This window comes from Anthonomus grandis, chromosome 12 (genome assembly GCF_022605725.1).
Source record: "Anthonomus grandis grandis chromosome 12, icAntGran1.3, whole genome shotgun sequence".
Lineage (NCBI taxonomy): Eukaryota > Metazoa > Arthropoda > Insecta > Coleoptera > Curculionidae > Anthonomus > Anthonomus grandis.
This window is the reverse complement of record NC_065557.1, coordinates 23,404,912-23,425,392: the sequence shown is the minus strand read 5'-3', so window position 1 is coordinate 23,425,392 and position 20,481 is coordinate 23,404,912. Positions and strand designations below refer to the sequence as shown.

At 34.9% G+C, this 20,481-nt stretch overlaps 1 protein-coding gene across 2 annotated transcripts in view; it reads left to right on the top strand.

The window, feature by feature from the left end:
• The window catches only part of LOC126742791 (uncharacterized), a 71,615-nt gene that overhangs the window by 10,895 nt on the left and 40,239 nt on the right, over window positions 1-20,481 (top strand). For both annotated transcript variants that reach the window (XM_050449583.1, XM_050449582.1), the window contains exons 5-6: window positions 8,522-16,050; window positions 16,240-16,529. In XM_050449583.1, the coding sequence (XP_050305540.1) occupies window positions 8,522-16,050; window positions 16,240-16,529 (7,819 nt within the window). The remainder of the gene's footprint in view (window positions 1-8,521; window positions 16,051-16,239; window positions 16,530-20,481) is intronic.

Genomic DNA, 20,481 nt, shown 5'->3' with positions numbered 1-20,481 from the left:
TTGGTATGTTTTTTTTAATAAATTGTAACACTGTCTCTATTTCTAGATCTTTATAAATGTCGGTGTTTCTTAGAAACCATGGCGCGTTTGCAGTTGTTTAGCTTAGCGCTTTGTTTTGGAAGATTTGTAATTTTTTAATTGTTTTATTCGTTTTTGAATAGGTAGTTGAACCGTATAGTAATTTTGGTCTGATGACTTGCTTGTAAATGAGAAGTTTAATTTTTTAGAGAAGGTTTACTTTTTTCCCAATGTAGGGATATAGTGGTGCTATGATCGCGTTACATTTGCTTAATTTATTGCCTGGCGTGAAATGAAAAGTTATTTTTGTTGTCAAAATAAATACCTAGGTATTTAACTTCAGCTTTCCAGGGGATTATGTCATTGTTTATGACTAAATTTTGTAGATTTTACAAATCTTAATTCCTTTTTTTGGTGACTATTATGGCCTCGGTTTTTTAGCTGTTTATTTTGATTTTATATTTAAATTCCATAATAGTAACCTGTGAGTTTGTAGGTTTACGACTAGTTGCTCGCTATGTTTAGATGTCGCGTAAATGCATGTGTCATCTGCGAAAAGCGCTAATTTTGAATAATGTGCATTTTTTGGGATATCTGCCTGATACACGTCGTATAAAATTGGGGAGAGAGGGGCTCCTTGTGGTACCCCTGCTCTTGAATTTCGGTATTCTTGTTTCTCGTTGTCTTAATCTGACGCGCTCGAGTTTTTCTGATGATCGATTTTTTTTACTAATCTGAGTGACTGCTCTGAATGCTGTCAACGCACGCCTCTATAGTAAGGATCTATATATGGTAGGGGTACAATATAGGGTTTCTTCCCATATGATTTACTGGCGCGCTCGAGTAACGCGAAAAATCCCCGCCTATTGTGTCGGTGGAATCAACAAGACGATCGAGCGGCGATGTGATGTTGCCTTTTTTTTATTAAAGGAAAAATATATTCAGGTTCATTTATATAAATTCTGATAAGTTAATTCATAATTTCATAGTATTAAACAAAAATCAGTTTTACATCTTTATTTTATATCAAATCATATTATATACACTGTGCCGATTTCTTTAAAGAAACTAATCTACTCAATGTCTTTATAAAAAATACATAACCAATAACCATAGATAGACAACAAACAAAACATACAACCAGTCCTGTTAATAAAACGATAGACAAAACTCTAGTTTTTTTATTTTTTTATTTTTTTATCCTATTAATAGATAGTATTTTCAAAAAAATATTTGGACTTAAAAATATGAAGATTCTATAAGTATTTTAGTATTACACACACACTTCATATTCAAATTTTTATTTATGTTTATTTCGAAGATTCTCTATTCTACGTTCATGATGACGGTTCTCCCTTGTTATGAAAGTATGGCTATTTACTTCTATAAAGATCGGCTTGAATAGCTTTTTCCATGGTGTGACACAAATTTTTACTCTCGTAGCAGTTCACACAAACACTAAAATGAGACCTTTTTCCTTTTTCGACCAAAAACAAAAGAAAAAGCCCAGAACTCCAAATGCCGAATGTAAGCACAAAGCCATTTGATAAGATGACATTTCGCGCATCACGAAAGAGCTTATGCTTGCGGTGTTGCCATTTCAAATTTCTTAGAACCGGTTTTAGGAATATAAATGGTAATATTTTTTTTTGGTTTAAATATGTTATATTTGCTCTTAGATTGGGTTACATCTATTTTTACTTTGTATTTTGGATCCAAATTTCATTAACATTATTGTACCGGGTGGTGCGTCGCCGAGCGGAACATAGGAAAACCCATGTAAATTTTAAGGAGGTCAATAATTGGCTTCCCTGTACATTTTATAGAAAAAATGTAAGATAACTTTTTGAAGAGACCAATCTGGCAAATTCTTGTGCAAAGTTTAAAAAAATTTAAATAAGCGAATCTTGAATTATTCAATTAAATGTAATTGCAAAATTAGCAAATTTTTGGTTCAGGTAAAACCAAACGGGCACCAGTAACATGAATATTGTCACTGACGTGAGGAAAAGTGTCAATAAATTAGTGACAGTCGATATTTGAAAACAAGTATGAATTATTCAATCGACGAAAAAATAGCCATAATTAAATGGCATTATGCGGGAAACAGTTTTAGAGCAGTATGTGAAATGTTTTCAGTTTATTTCCCCACCAAGCCCATTCCGTCCATTTCAACTATTAAACATATTGTCAATAAGTTCCGAGTTTAAAGGTACCGTAATAAATAATTGTAAATGTTCAACTCAGGATATCGAAAATAGAGCCAAAGAAAGAGAGAATAAAGATCTTAATATTCTACTGAGTGTGGAGGAAAACAAGATGGTTAGTACGAAAGTTCTTGGGCAAGAGGTAAATAAACATCATACAACGGTATTGTGCACTTTAAAAAACACAAATATTATTCGTATAAATTCGGAAAACCTCAAGAGCTGCAGGAAGAAGATAAAGAGCGAAGAATGGCATTTTGTCTTTAAATCATGGAAAGAGCAAATAATGATAGGAATTTTTTAAGAAATATTTGTTTTACTGATGAATGTACATTTACCCTCAACAATGAACCAAATGTTCAGAGTTGCCGGTATTGGAGCCAAGAAAATGAACATTGCTTTGTTCATACTCGGACACAATTTCCCCAAAAAACAAATTTCAAAATCAAATTGGACCCGCCTTGGAAGAAGTTGGTCAGGAAGATCAAATGATCTGGTACCAAATGGATGGTTGCCCGGCCCATAATGCCCGTATGATTAGAGAGTGCTTGGAGAATGCTTTTAACGGCAATATTATTGGTCCACGGTACCGGATACTTTGGCCAGCCAGGTCACCTGATCTTTCACTGAATGACTTCTTTTTGTGGGGTCATTTAAAAAGTGTCATTTATAAAAGTGTAAAATTTGAGAATCTAAACCAGTTAAACGCTATTTCGTTAGATGTTTTTATGTAATTCTCTATTATTTTTAAAAAAGTTATTGTATTTTATTTTATTTTTCCACACTTAGTAATTTAATATTAAGAGTTCTGTTCTCTCTTTTTTCGGATCTATTTTCGATCTTCTGAGTTAAACATTTACAATTATTTATTGCAATGTCTTTGGACTCGAATTTAATAACAATAGGTTTAATGGTTGAAATGGACCAGATAGGCTCGATGGGAAAATAAATTGAAAATATTTCAGATACTGCTATTGGCTTAATTAAATTCTAAGTATGATAAAATATTTTTTTTAATAATCGATAATAATAATTGTTATTGGTTTAACTTCATCGTTATACTAAATAAAAGTTTAGATAAAAAAGTAATGTTAACGTGTCTTACTTTGAATGTATGGTTGTGAGATTGATAAAACGAAAAAAAAAAAATTCTTGTATTCGGCTGTAGGTCAAGATTTGACAAAGCCTTATAACAAATTGTTTGCTGGTGGCTGGTGTCTGATTTTACCTGAACCGAAAATTTGGTAATACTGCAATTTCATTTAATTGAATAATTCAAGATTCGTTTATTAAAATTTTTTGAAACTTTTCACGAGGGTTTGCCAGATTAGTCTCTTCCAGAAGTTATCTTACATTTTTTCTGTAAAATGTACAGGGAAGCCAATAATTGTCCCCCTTAAAATTTACATGCGATTTCCTATGTTCCGCTCGGCGACGCACCACCCGGTATGTGTTAATATATGGCTAAAAATTTCCTCTTTTAAAAATGGGTTTAAGTTTGACAAAAGAGAATCGTTAAATATTTTTGTAAACAAAATACTCCCTTGCCCCTAAGCACATGTTGAACTCAAACAATGTTATTGTATCCTGCTTCTAGTCTTTCAATGTTCTAAGGGATTGTCTGTTTACTTTCTGAAAATTTGCAAAAAGTTATGAGGCATAAATATAGTTTTATTTTTTACTTCTCCATTTTATACAGGGTGGTCTGTATTCAACTGTTAGTGTAAATACAGGAATTATGGAGAAATACTGTGAGATAGGAAAATACAATACAACAAAAAACAAAAATACAGGATATTGAAAATTTTCAAAAAAACCGTATTTTTCCATCTCTAATAAAAACGCATTTTAATGAAATTTTTAGGTTTCAAATGATAGGTAGCGAAGCCAGATTTTGAAGAATTTCAGGTGATTTTTTACCAGAAACTATTTTTCGGGACATGCAGGCCGTACTTTTGTTTTCCTTTGGATCCATTTTTTCAGCAATATCAGTCAAAACGTTTTAGCTTGATGTATCATTACTTTTAATCATAATAACAGATAAGTTAGACCTTCCATCGTCACTATATGAATTTGCGTTATTGTGGTTTAAATAATTATTTTTATTAACACAGACTTTTACTCAACAACTTCTATTTGTAATATATTTATTTCTTTTTCCAACAAGGCAATATCATTATATCTCAAGATAATATACCTTTAGGTTAGGATTACCGAATAATTCATCACCCAAATATTTGCTATTTTACATCTATTTTACCGGAATTAGCAAATACAGCTCGAAAGTAGGGCGGATTCATCATTGGAACACAAAAAGTGAATTATTGCTTTTAAATATTTCCATGATTTGAAGCAGACATTTTTCAAATTTTATTGACAAATTTAGATTATAACTTTAGGACTGACGAGAACTATTTAACTTTCGACCTGAACATACTGATGTTTAAATTTAAGGCGTTTTAATAACTTCAAAGTTATTGTCTTAAATATATGCATGCATCTTATTATTTTATTATCTTTTCGATTAAAATGTATTATTACAACATATTTTCATTTCAATGAAGTAGCCTAGATTAACATTTAAACCATCGGAATATTGAAGAAACTGCTGACAATATATTAAATATGCTGGTAATTTACACAATTACATAAGTATGCTGGTATTTTACAACCAGCGAAGTTCAGTACGTACTGCTTTATGAATTGAATGCTGCTTTGAATGAATACAGGAAAATGTATGATCTTACAGTAAAACTGTCAAATACAAAAATTAATTTCCCAACAATAATAGTTTGGAGCCAGATATTTCCAAAATGACTTAATTAAACGTAGTTAAACCACATATATTTGAAAACAAAAAATTCGGCTCTTTTTAACTATAAAGTCATATCAGGGTATTCCATAAGAAGAATTTGACCATCAGTCAAAATTTGACATTTCTAAAAGAAAAAAAATGTTGACATCGGATTCATGACATTCAAAATTTTAAGTAAATCTTATAAATTTTAAGTAAAAGTCTTGTAAAATTTTTTTGTTTCTTTTCACCTAATATCTGTAGAGAGGGGGCCAATATGTGGGGAAAGACCCTGTAGATCAGAAAATGCATCTTGATTCATGTACCAAATTTCATATATACACTGCATTGACGATGAAAATAACAATTTCATAACATGTTCATCATAATTACATTCATTCATTCAATATTCATTTTTTTAAATAGAACTCCCTGTATGTTATGATGTTTTGTAATTTTATGATATATTCTAAATACTTTTTGCGTAGCAAACCATATGCCTAAAGTCAATGATTTGTCAAATATGACTTAATAGACTAACTGAAAACGAAAAAAAGAAACATGAAATTAAAACATAAAAATTTCTTCTTGATTTATTGCAACTAATGTTTAATTTGTGGTTCATTTGATTCAATGCGTTCTTTGCAATAAAAAAATTGGTTATAGGGTGTCTTTAAGTAGAAACTATGACGCCAACTTTAATTTTTTATGTGATTTCTTAAAAAGTAAGTAAAAAAAAGTCGACCATATTATTAACACTTTTAATTTTAGACCTACTTTATAATGGTTTGTCATGCATTTGTCAGTATAATTGTATACTATTAGTTATGATTTATAACAACGTATATACAGGGTGTTTATTTGAAAACTTCCCACAACGGATTTATCGAAAACTACTGTTCAAAAAAAAAACGCCGAAATACGTTAAAAGGTTTGTCAAAGGGGACAACTTTCTAACCTAAAATTACTTCACCCTCTGCCCCCCAGAGTCATCCCCTTAAAAATTTTAAATGGCGAGGGGTATCAAGTAATAGCTTGTTTAAAAGGTCTGTCGAAGTCTTTTATTTTGACGTTTGATTTTTTTAAATCGGTCGATTCGTTTTCGAGAAAATTGGAAAAATCTTTGTTTATCTTAATTTGTTCAGATAGAAAACAAAAACATGACAATTTCAATAAGGAAAATAAAGAATTTATTTTGCCGTCAGTTACATTTGCGACAGTTTTGGAATAGTGAAAATTTATTTGTTGAATTTATGGTGCCCAAAATCAATGTGCTCGGCAAACTGCCGTCACGTTTAACACCAGACATCCGGACAAGATAACTTCGCATAGGTATGTTTTGGACCTTGTTACTACTTGAAACTGGATCTGTTGCAAATAAAAAAGCGTGATCATCGGCGAATTTTGGATGAAGCCGCTCAAGTTGAAGTTTTGGGTCATTTTGGAATAAATCCTAATACTTCATTACGCAAAATTGTTGCTGCCACTGGTATTTCATTAGGCTCTGTTCACACAGTTACCAAACTTCATAAATTTCATCCATTCAAAATGAAAATATTGCAAGAGTTAACCAAAGACGATTTCGATAGGCGAGTTGAGTTTTGTGAAAAAATGACTGAAGCGATTAATGATAATACTATTCATGTAAAGAATATCTGCTTCAGCGATGAATGCACATTTTATCTAAATGGATTTGTTAATAAGCATAACTGTAGATATTGGAGCAATGAAAATCCTCATGCATTTGTAGAAGGGCATACCCAGTACCTTCAAAAAATTAAAGTATGGCCAGGCATTTTAGGAAATAAAGTGATTGGGCCATTATTTATTAACGGAAATTTAAATGGAGACATTTATTTGGATATGTTGGAAAATACCATCAATCCGCTTATCACTGAATCCATTGAAAATCAAATCGATGATGATGGAAACCCTATACTTGAGGCTAAAATATATTTCCAGCAAGACAAGCTCACTATGTTCTTCCCGTTCGGAAATGGCTAGACGACGAGTTTCCAGATAAATGGATAGGGTGAAGGGGGCCTATAGAATGGCCTGCTAGATCTCCTGATATAACGCCGTTAGACTTTTTTCTATAGGGTCATTTGAAATCTATTGTGTTTACTCCCCAACCTGAAAGTTTGGATGAACTTTGTCAATGCATCGTCGACAGCTGCTATGATATCGCACATGTTTTTGAAAATATCCGCCAGGAATTTGAATATCGCCTATATCATTATTTGGCCAAAAACGACCAACATTTTGAACACTTATTGAAATAGAAACTGATATTTTCGTGTTTTTGTTTTCTATCTGAACAAATTAAGATAAACAAAGATTTTTCTAATTTTCTCGAAAACGAATCGACCGATTTAAAAAAATCGAACGTCAAAATAAAAGACTTTGAAAGACCTTTTAAACAAGCTATTACTCGATACCCCTTGCCATTTAAAATTTTTAAGGGGATGACCCTGGGAGGCAGAGGGTGAAAGGGGGTGAGTAATTTTAGGTTAGAAAGTTGTCCCCCTTGACAAACCTTTTGACGTATTTCGGCATTTTTTTTAAACAGTGGTTTTCGATAAATCCGTGGTGGGAAGTTTTCAATTGAACACCCTGTTTAACATTTTACGCTTAATTTTGAATAAAATGCATTTATTTGAGAATGAACGAATTGAAATACTCATGATGGTTGTTTTTGGAGACCGGGCGCGGACACAATGCAACTCGTGCTGATCGTCCAACACGGCGATGTAAGACATTTATCTATAGGAATGTTCTGAATATCTAAACGACTTCTACTTACAAGTTTAAATAAATGTTAAGTTAATTAAGTTAGAATGTTAAGTTAAGAATGTCTAACTGAATGTTCTATTAGAAATGGAGAATAATCCCCATGTTGCGATTAGTACAATTTCCAGGAATTGGAATTTATCTATAGGGTTAGTGGCAAAAACATTTCGGGTAAATAAATATCATCCTTATTACAATTATCATACTTAAGTACAACTGATACATGAATTGTTAGAAATCGATTTTGACCTTTTTGGTTATAATTGAGGGTTAAAGGGACGTCTAAAAACTGAATTTTTACATACGTTAAATACGTAATTATTGCCGGCTTGCACAAGGTTTTTTAGCTCCTAATTTTGCTATAATTAAAAAATATATATATTGGAGCAATTTTGGAACTTTTTGGGGGCTAAAATTATTAATAAATATATAGGATTTTTTATCGCTTTGTACCCCTATAATTACAATAATGTTCTGTATCTGATGATGGCTGCTTACACAGCCGAAATGCATAATACATTTACCTAAGTGACCTACATGTATTTTTCTTGGAAATAAAGACTTCCCTATTTTGTAATCTTTATATTTTATTTTTATTTATCATTCTCCTACAAAATATGGACTTCTATTCAAAATGGTGTTTCTTGCCAGTTTATCTTCATTTTAATTAAATTAGTGGATATATGTATAGTCTATCTTATTTTTTTTCCAGAATTACCTATCCAGGCTGTTCCGCGAATCGACCGAAAATCGACGTTTACAGTAAAGTAGTAATCAACCCGTCCTCTAGGCCTAAATCTCCAGTAATATGTACAAAAGTTCCTGACATGTCCAAACCACCGATTAGTTTAGATGACTTGAAAACTCTAGAAGAAGATGTGCAGCAAAAAATAACCGACACTGAATTTGTTACACAAAGTGTGGATCAACTTCAAGAAGTTAAAAAACAGTTACAGTTACAGCTGCGACTGGAGCAAATGCACGAGGCTGAAGGAATTAAACGTGAAATGGCATTAACTAACCCAATCAATCCTCAACTAGAGAGTACGCCAAGCCATAAAAATCAAATAAAAGATATTAAACTGGAAAGCAAACATAAAAAGGAAGAAAAGAAAAAACGGGATTCTTCCGGAGGCAAGTCTGAAAAAAAAGATAAAAAAGAAGTGGATGTATTTGGGAATTTGCTTTCTAGTATTGATAATAAGCTAATTGAAGAAAAAAAGAAAAAGAAAGAAAGAAGAACATCTAAGGAAGGGAATAGTAACAATCTAAGCTCACATTTGGAAAAAGGCGACAAAAAAGATAATAAATCAAGAAGAAGTAGTAAAGATAAGGATAGGAGTCACTCCTCATCTCGTGACCAGGATAAAAAGAAAAACTCCGGTCGTGATAAAAGAAGGAGCAAGTCTGAAGAGAATGTTAAAAAGAAAGATTCTAGAAAGAAAAGCAAGGAGCTACATAAGAAAGAGGAAGAGCAGCAAGAAAATGAAAAAGAAAAATGGAAAGTGGCAAAGGTAACGACTAATGTGATCGAGTCTTTGGAGCAGAAAGCAATCCTTGCAAATACTGTTGCATCGGCTGAATTAACTAAGCAGTCAACTAAAGCGGCGGAGCCAATCGAACAGAGGTTTTCAGATACTAAAAAGTCAGAAAAATCTGAATCTATTCCTTCAGATATTTTAGTTGGGCCATTAAAAAGACTAGCGGACAAATATAATCCAAAACCTAAATTAAAACCCATAGAACCCGATATGCCTGAGGTAGATAAGTCAGTTTCGGAAAGTATTGAAAAGTTCATGAAATCATCACCTACAAAACTATTGTCTACTACTTTACTTTCTCATGTCAAATCATCGCCAAATACAACTGATCTATCTACAAGTGCTTCAACTTCTTCAGTGTCTACAAAGCCAGTTCAACTTCCAGAGATTTTGCAAAAGTTTTTTAGTAAGCCTATACTGGGAGATATAATTCCTAAAAACATAACTGATCCTATTGTCAGACCCAACACAGATTCTCGAAATACAGGTGCAAGCCTACCTAACAGACTGTCAACTATAAACTCGGTGACTAAACCGGCTGACGTTTCTAATAGAATAACGACAATTAATCCTTTAACCAAAGCAGGTGCTATTATACCACCTGAACCCCCTGTGTTATCTCCGCCACATAAGTCGGTACAGTTTCAGACACCGCGATTTATATCTCCACCTCAAGCACCAGATTTTGTTCCAGATGTTATAAGGCGCCCTGTAAATCATAATAACAATCCTGGTATTCTAGGCCCTGCTCCTGGAATGTTACCTGTACCTAATCCTCGGTCAGTTTTACCAGGTCCTGTTTTTGGCGGATATACAGATCATGCGATGAATCTGGGTTTTGGTACACCGAGAGTTGACTTTGACACACCGACCACACCTAGAATCGACTTTGAAGCACCTGTAAGGCAATTTGAACCTGCTTTATATTCAAATAACGATCAATTTGGAATGAACCAAAGGTTTGTACATCCAGAGCAGCAGATGATTGGCAATTTTGTAGGCCCCAGCCATTTTGGTCCCGGAATGGAAGTTACTCATTTTAATAATTCCTATGATATAAATCAGGTGTCGTATCGTCCGCAGATAGGTGAAATGCCACATTTTAATTTACAAAACCAGGGCTTTTATCCTCCAGAGAGATCCAGGTGGGGTAGAGACAGACGTCCGGGGGATCCTAGAAATTACAAAGAGTACAAAGAGATGAAGGAACAACAAGAGAAGGAGGCTAAAGCTGCACAAGAGGCTCAAAGACACTTGGAAATAAAAGATCCTCGACTAGGATGTAGAGATGGTGGTAATCCTGATCCTATTTGTCGAGATCCCAGATTATCCAGAGATACTTGCGTTGATTCTTCTAATAATGATCAAGAAGTCATTAAAGATCCCCGTTTATCGAGGGGTAGAGAAAAAAGTGTCGAGAGAACACATAATAGAAACCCCAGAGATAGGGTTCATAGTAAAACTAGAGAGCCCCATAGAACCCAAAGCAAGGAAAGATTAATTTCAAGAGATCCTAGATCAAGAAAATCAGATAACAAATTAGATACTAGTAAGTTTGATAAAATGTATTCGCGAACAAATAGAGGAAGATCACGATCTAGGTCACAAGACGACGAAGGTAACGAAGATGAAACTTTTATGTCGCCCTTAGATAGTTTATATAACGCAGATAAAGGAAAAACTGGTCGTGGCTATGGGTTTCAACATTTTAAAATACCTCGCAAGTCTAGAATAGATGACCCAAAAAAGCTAGCCAAGGATAAAAAAGAAACTGCTAATCGAAATAGAATCTCTTCGTCTAGTTCTGAAGATGGTGATACTTTGTTTGTTAATGACTCTATGGTCATAAGCGATGATGAAGATCAAGAAAAGCATAATAAGTCATTTGAAAAAGCCAAAGAAAAATATGATACGTCTAGAATTAAGGTAGTAGTAAACAAGGAAACGAATATTTGGGGATCCTATGCAGATCTTAAGTCTCCAACTGAGACGGAGTTTGTTAGTGAGTATGATAAGGAGTTTCAAAAAGAGTTTTGTGAAAACCAGGTAGAAACAAAGACAAATGATACAACGGAAGAACCAAAAACATCCGAAATAGAAGACATAATTGAAACTGAGGAACCCTCATCTTCATCGCCAGATTTTGAAGAATTAGATAGTTCTAAAAACAAAGACGAAGCTATAGTTGATTTAAAAATCGCTTCTTCTAATATTCCACCACCTGAAACTGAACCCGAACCCACTGAACAGAAAATTTTAGCACACTTTTTTGAAAATTTACTTAAAAGTAACAATAAAAAAGATAAAAAGACTGCTCTTTTTTCACTTATACAAACTTTTTCTGATACTTTTGATGATAAAGAGATCCAAAAAATCCGGAAAATTATTAAAGTGAATGAGGACTCTGTAGAAAATAGCGATGATGAAAAGGGATCTAACGTTACTGAAACTGCTGAATTGCCTTTAGAAGAAATTCCCAATCAAAGCGAAGTTCAAGAACAACAGCCTGTCGTCGGTTCAACAACAGAAGAAGATTCAGAACAGGGAACATCTTCAAAATTAATAAATTCTCTTTTACCTACTGAATCTGTGTCAACTCCTAAAGAAACACAAGTTAATGAAGTAACAAAATCGACGGATCTATCAGAAGTCACTATTGGCATTTCTGCAGAGAATAGAAATACCGAAGAATTACTGGAAGTTGAGCAAAATGTGGCCCAATCAGACGATTCATTGAAGTTGGTAGTTAAAGAACTCCAATCAAAAGAAGTATCAAACGATATAAGAGCAGCTTCGGATGCCAAGCAGTTGGAGCCAATAATGGTATCAGTAGGAGAAAGAATTAAAAATCGCAAAAGAGGAGCTCCTAAGTATAAGAAACACAAAAGTGAACTGGATCATTTACACGAAGACATTAAAGATATGTTTATTAGAGATGGCGTTCTTACAGCAACTGGAAAGAGAATGTGCAGAATTCTAAAGGACGATCCTAACGTGCTTAAAGGTGATAAGACCGATACACCACCTGCAACTCCGGGACCGCTTGATACATCGGTGGAAAAGAAGGTTAGAAAAAAGCCCGGACCTAAGCCAAAGTCGAAACCTTGCAAGGAATTTAACGGTACCACTATAAAAGATATGAGAGTGGTTATAAGTAAAATACCAGATACTGCTTTAGTTTCAATCAATTCTCTTAGAAGCAATCGAATAAAAGGACTGCGTGATTTAATTGAACCTGAAGACGAAGAAAATCAAGATTCTAATTTGGAAATATCATCCTCCGATAACTCAGAGGATGACTCTGAGCTAGAAGATTTATCTCATTCGGAATCTGATGATGAGGAAAATCAAGAAACTAGAGCAGTTGAAGCTGCAATTCATCCCGCAAGAAAAAAATCAAAAAGGCGCAGAGGCAACAAGTGGGCTTCTGGAGTCATAACTAAACAGAAAAAGAAAAAACCAAAGGATAATGTATTGAAAGAAAATAGTCTCGAGCGTCCGCTTTCCGCGGCTCAATCAAAGGCTAGTGAAGCAACTGATTCGTTAAGCGAATTAGATGACTCTAGTAAACTTGTAGAACCAGATAAGGAATATTATTATGATTTTGTGAATAAGAGAAAACTTTCGTGCAAATTATGTAAATATAGTGGTCATATGATGACTGGTCACTATTTACGCGAACATCCTCAATCGGAAGTTTTATGTTCACGATTCTCTCCTGAAGTTGCGACAACAGCAATTAAAGATTTTGCCGAATACGGCCAAAAATATGAAAGCATCACAATTCCGAAAGTCAGTACGAAGTATCACTACACATGTAGAATGTGCATGTACAACAGTTTTGTTACGCCAATATTTTTTTACGAGCATGTTACTACACATACTGGAGAATGGAGACATCAGTGTGGTATTTGCGAATTTTTTGCGGCTACCAGCAAGACAATGGCCAGTCATTTTCAGACCGTTCATCCAGGAGAAGAGAGAAAAGCTGTAAGGCGAACATATACGCTTGGTATTATATTTGCATATGTTTGTGGAGAATGTAACTTTGTGCAACTAAATCAAAAAAATGTTGAAGATCACGCTAATATATTTCACTTGGGTGAAAAAACTATAATCCACAAGATAAATATGTCGATGGATTTAGATCCTGAGCTGGACAAGCTTGCAGACATGTCAAAAATTATAGAGTCTTCAGAATCGACAGAAGCTCCTAAATGTAAAAAACCTGGGCCAAAATCTAAAACTATAAAATCGCCACCGGAAAATCATGATATAACTGTCACAGAGGATTCCGACGTTTCCCAAAAAATCTTAATTAAAAAGCGCCCTGGTCCAAAGTCCCGAACATTGTCCATTCGAAAACCATTGATAGATGAACCTGTAATTATATCAACACCTGTACGCCAGAAACCGGGCGCCAAATCGAGAAACAAAACAGCCAAAATGAAACAGACCAGAATGCCAGAGGATAGTTCATCAGATGAGGAATCAGTAGGACCGAAAACACGAAGATCATTGAAAAGAAAATCAGAGTCTGATTCCATCGACCCAGAGTTGATGGAATCTGATTCTCCAGTAAAGCAAATTCCTTTAACGAAAAGAACAAGAGATTTGGCAAATTTATTAAATGAAGATAGTGGTGATGATCTAGACACTATCATAACTTTATCAAGCAGAAGTAGTAGAGCTGCTAAAGCAAAAGCTACAGAAAAATTAAAATATTTAATGGAAAACAATGAAGGGATCGGAAAGAGAAGGTCTGAGGTTGATTCTCCTAGTAAAAAACCAAACACAGATGCTATGGCTCCAGAAAAACCAGCAGTGCAGATAAGTGCTTCTAAAGATACCAGTGAATCATCCGATGAAATGAAGCCTTCCGAAAAATCAAGCTATAAAGAGAAAGAAGTAGATACTTCCACGTCTAAAATAGCTGAAATGGATCCCCCAAAGATGAAAGATCAGTCCAACCAGAAGGAAGATAATTTAAGTGCCTTCACGAGTAAAAAAGACTTTTTACAAGAAGCAAGACTGATTGAGGAAGATCGTTTAAGAAAAATGGAAGAATTGAATAAATCGATTCTTGAATCGAGAGCTCCAAAATTAGACTTCATAAATAAGTTATCAACTAGACTGAATAATGAGCAGGATGAATTAATCGATGAAGAACAAATTATTGTAAAAGATGAACCTGAGGATCGAGATGAATCTAATACAGTTGAAAAACACTTATCTACCTCAAAAGATGCTGATAAACCAGTCGAGAAAATAATAAATGTTTCGCCAATAACCAAACAAACTTCAGTTGGAGGCTCTAGTGCATCTTCACAGATTTTAAATAAAAACACTGTTCAGGACAACATTCCAGAAGTACCACAGTCTAATATTATTTTTCCACAAAATAAGTCTAATAGTTTGTTTTCAAATATGATTGAGAAACTTCAAGGAAAACTTAGCTCGACATCTAGACAAGCTGAAGATATATACGGCCCTATACAGACTTCCGTTTGCAAAATTCCAAATGTTGACCAGTCGTCTACAGCCACATCAGAGTTATTTGTTTTCGTTGGTGATTTAGTAAAGGCTACTAAAATCGGACAGGAAATCATATATTCTTGTCACGTAAATGGTTGTTATGTAGCCACAAAGGATACAACGGTTTTTCAGCTCCATTGCAAATTCGGCCATAAAGATCTAAACTTAACATCAGAACTTTGCAGTAAATGTCAAGTTCAAATTACTACAACGCCTGATACCACTTTACTGGAGAATTTATATGATCATTTGATATTTGCACACTCAGAGTTTCTGTTAAAACCATCTCTTCGGATGAGGCGAATGAGTGGCGACAAACTCTCTATTAAAAAAGAAAAGCAACATTCGCAAAATACTTCGGAAGTAAACGATTCTTCAGAAAAATCGGTTGTGGCTTCAAGCCCTAACATTCTCTCTAAGGAGCTTGATCTCAATCAAGAAGGCTGTGCTAGGGAAATAGAGGCCGCTTCTACAGAAGAACCTATAGCTTCCGAATCCAACCTTGAGTTACCAGAGGATAACCCATTTTCATTTAAAATATCTAGTGTAATGTCCTTAGCAGATGTCTCGGTTTCTTCAAAGGCTATAATTAAAACCGAGCCCAAACTCCCGCCGTTAAAGCTTGCTCCACAATTAACTACTTTGCCAGGTACTAACAAACAGCAGAGTCATCTACAGGAAATTCTTATTAAAGAAGTTCAGATGGCAGACTGGGAATGTAACAAGAGTAAAAAAGCACAAAAATCATTACAAAAACTGTTGGAGAGTCCCGGAGATTTGTATAAGTGTCCACACTACTTTTGTTCTTTTAGTAGTAGTAACTGCGAACTGTTAAGACGTCATATGCACGCACACAAAATAGATCCCAACTCCATGGTCCCTTGTATTTATTGCGATGTAAAAACTCCTTGGGAGCAGGTGCCGATGCACATCGATATAAGGCATTCAGCATGTAGATATTCTTGCTCTTATTGTCTTTACAGAGCTCTATTAAAGGAATATGTATACTTACACATAGAGAAGGCTCATCACGACCGCGAGTTAGTTGCCATCACCTTACCTGCGAGTAAGGGAAGCAAGTATTCTATTGCGGAAGAAAATGGGGACCACAGAGCTCTCTGTCAACCGTTTGAATGCAGTTGTGCTGCATCTCCATATTCAAAAGGTATTTTTTTTAGAAATGATTACTTCCTAGTAGGTATATTACCAATTTACAAAATTTCTGTAAGGGATATTATTACTTTTTAATAAAATATCCAGACCGAGTTTCTATAGAAGATTATTTAGTTTTTGTGTGCTTAAAAACTTTAAAAAAAGTATATTGTTTTCGTTATAAACAATGTTTTATTTTTAGAAATGAGCAAGGATACGATGTATCTTTTCGAAAATGAGTTTTTGCAACACATGGAAAAGTCTCACCCTAACCAAACATTAATGTGTGGATATAAGGAATGCTTACAAAAAGAACCAAGCGGCGCTGCAATGATTAATCATTGGGCAAGTTCCCATGGTGTTGGAACATATCAATGTGGAATCTGTAAATACAGCTCGCAAGATCTAAATAATCTATATCTGCATTTTGCTAACAGACATCCTTGCAGTATACCGAGTATTTTAGTTAGGAAAAACTACTTTTTACCTAAGGTAAGCTATTTATATAATCCAAAACCTAACACACGGTTCACATGGTCGATCTCAGAACTGCTCATATTTTAAATACTGCAGAATGATTATACGTGAAATACCTTTTATGCATATAAGCGTTTATTTGTGTCTCTTTTGATTTTGTGAGATAAATCAACTAAAAAGTGATATAAATCAATCATTATCTTATACAGGGTGTTAATTTAAAAACTTCATTGATGACTTCATTGAAACACATGGATTTATCGAAAACCACTGTTTAAAAAAAAAACGTCAAAAGGTTTGTCAAGGGGGACAACTTTCTAACCTAAAATTACTTCACCTCCTTTCACCCTCTGCCCCCAGGGTCATCCCCTTAAAAATTTTAGATGGCAAGGGGTATCGAGTAATAGCTTGTTTAAAAGGTCTTTCGAAGTATTTTATTTTGACGTTCGATTTTTTTAAATCGGTCGATTCGTTTTCGAGAAAATTAGAAAAATCTTTGTTTATCTTAATTTGTTCAGATAGAACACAAAAATAGAAAATATCAGTTTTTATTTCAGTAAGTGTTCAAAATGTTTCCCGTTTTTGGCCAAACGATGATATAGGCGATGTTCAAATTCCTGACGGACATTTTCAAAAACATGTTGTGGGATGTCATGGCAGCTGTCGATGATGCGTTGACGAAGTTCATCCAAACTTTCAGGTTGGGGAGTAAACACAATAGATTTTAAATGACCCTATAGAAAAAAGTCTAATGGCGTTATATCAGGAGATCTAGCAGGCCATTCTATAGGCCCCCTTCCATTTATCTGGAAACTCGTCGTCTAGTCATTGCCGAACGGGAAGAACATAGTGAGGAGGAGCCCCGTCTTGCTGGAAATATATTTCAGACGACGAGTTTCCAGATAAATGGATAGGGCGAAGGGGGAAATCAAACGTCAAAATAAAAGACTTCGAAAGACCTTTTAAACAAGCTATTACTCGATACCCTTTGCCATTTAAAATGTTTAAGGGGATGACCCTGGGGGGCAGAGGGATATATATATATATATATATTGTATATATAGACAGGGTGTCCCAAATATATACTTGTTACAAATATGACAAGTTCCAAGGGGTGGTAGGGGGCATCAAAACAAATATTTTTTCTCCAGGAAACATATGTCCACAAATGAGCCGTTTTGGTTCAAGAGTGCTGTTAGTTAGTGTTAGTAGTGCAGTCATTATTTTGTTTATTAAAAAATGAATTATTATTTACAAAAGTTGCTCAAAATGCCGACTATTTGCTTCAACGCAAAGTTTGCAGCGTTGGGTCACTACATCGCGAACTCTTTGGAACATTACGGGAATAGCTTCTACATGGGTACAACGAGCTTATCCTTGCTAGCAGATCTTCCTCATTAGGAACACGTGTTTCGTAGACCAAACTTTTCACATAACGCCAAAGAAAAAATCTTGGCGGTTGAAAACAGGAGAGCGCGCGGGCCAGGCGACAGAACGTCTTTCGCGCACGTTTGCTCCAAAATGCTGTGGTGTCCCATCATGTTGAAACCACATATCTCCAGGGCAATGTCAAGTGATTCCATTGCTCTGCAGAGTGATGCTGCCCTACTGCGGTGCAGGTTCACCCTGCCCATTTGGTAGCTGAAGCAAATGCCTTTCTCCAGGACCTTGTATGACTTCGTATCCATAGGCCAGAGTTTGTCCCTTCTCCTCTGCCTTGCGGCTCAGGAGGTGCCAGTCTTCCGTTTTTTCGTCTTTTTAGCTGTGCCCGTCGTTATTTTCTTTTCTCTCCGTATTCGCCTTTTTTGCGCTCTGGAAAACTTAGCGTTGACTAGTCTGGTCGTATTGACCTGACTGACTGATGACCTGATGACCTGATTGAGTCAGTTTTTCTACCACTCTCTCTTCTCTTTGACGGTCCGCGGGTTGCCCCGCTCCCTGTTCAGAAGATCCAGCAGCATTTGGTGGTTTTGTGTAACTGGAGTCCATGAGTAGGGAGAAAAAGTGGTCCGAGTCCGCAGTGCCATCTTACGGACTTAAGGCTTTATATTGTAGGATTTCACTTGGTTCCGTAGATGCTCCGTAAAAGACACCTGGTCCGTCCACATTTAATTTGTGAACTTCCAAATAATTTGGCCTGGTTTTCGCTCTTTTGCCTTTATTTTAATCGCAAAAATACAGTCCACAAATCTCTTACTGGAGTTCACAGTGTGCTTTCATTAAACATTTATCTTAATAACAAAGTTTTTTATTTATTTATTTAATTATCTTTATTTATCTTAATAAAAGTTTTGCTTACGAGAGCACCCCAACTCCTATTAGGTCCAGTGCCATTCATCTCTTCAGCACGGGTCGCATAACACCATATACCTTCAGGGTGTTTCGAGAAGAAAGAGAAATATTTTGGGAACATATTCAAAAGGTTAAAATAAGATAACTTAACCCATATTTTTTAATCCGATTCTTAACCGTTTCTGAAATAATCTGCTCTAAAGTTTTTTTTGTAAATTTTTGGAATAATTACGTTCTCTGTATTTCTAATTTACGTTACAGGTATTTCATTATTGTTTGTTAGTACCTATTTTAATTGACCTATAGTTTTGACAAGCATGGTTGTCAGTTTGATTGATTCTGAGCGTGAAATGAAGAAAATATTTTTGATATGGCTGAAGAGAACCTGAGTGTTACGAGGCGGATTACAAAAGAATTTCGATTAGCATCACATGTGGACGTTTGGAAGACACTTAGGAAAAACGGTTTTAAGCCTTTCCATATTCAACCGGTTCAACATCTTCAAGAGGGTGATATGGCTTAAGGGTTCAATTTTGCGAATGGATCCAACAAAATCGAAGCCTACATGAATACATTTTATTTAATTTAGCGATGAAGCTAATCTTACCCGCAGTGGAATTAATAACCGACGCAATGAACATCGGTGGTCAGATAAAAATCCTCATGCCACATTTGAACGAAACTTTCAAAATCGATTCGGGAATGCTGAACGACCTGCAGTTATTTGGTCTTTTTGTATTAGAGGAGCGTCTTACTGGAGGATATTTATGCTTTTTGGACACCGAATGTATTTTCAATACGATGGAGCCCTGCCTCATTATAGTCGCCGAGTGCGTAATTTCTTAAGACAATCGTTTTCCTGATCGTTTGATTGGTAGAGAAGGAACTTCAGTTTGGCCACCGAGGTCACCAGACTTAAATCCACTGGATTATTGCCTCTGGGGGTGGATGATAGCTCTAGTATACAAAACACCAGTAGAAACCGCAGGATTGCATAATCAAACTTCGAATGCTTCAAATATTATTTAAAACAATCCCCAAGCAATTAAACGTGCAACACAAGCGCTTAACAAACGTGCTGCAGCTTGCCTTGAAGTTGGTGGGGATATTTTCGAAAACATTTTAAATTAGTGGAATTTCGTTTTTTTACTGGTATTTCTTTGTGTTGCGTTTAAAATAAAAAAATCTTCCAAAAAAACCTCAAAACCGACTATTTCAGAAACGGTTGAGAATCAGATTAAAACATATGAGTTAATTTATCTTATTTTGACATTCTGAACCCAAAATATTTCAGTTCCCAAAATATTTCCCTTTCCTCCCTGTATAAACTCGATACTCGTAATATCGCGACAAAAGGGAAGAGAGACAGGTATATTAGAGGACCAATAGTCAATAAGTCTATTTCACAGTGGAATTTGGCAATTGCGCATGATTAAAAATTCTTACAATAGGAAATCACAATAATACCCATGCGCATCTGCGAGATTTCCACTACGAGATTATGCCATTCCGGGTAGTGCGTCGCCGAGCGGAACATAGGAAATCCCATGTGAATTTTAATTTTTTTAAAAATTTTACCCTCAAACTATTTTTAATATGCAATTGCGATACAACATCGATTTATAATGCATGTAATTCAATATGAGGCCTATAAGGAAAAAAATATAATGACGAG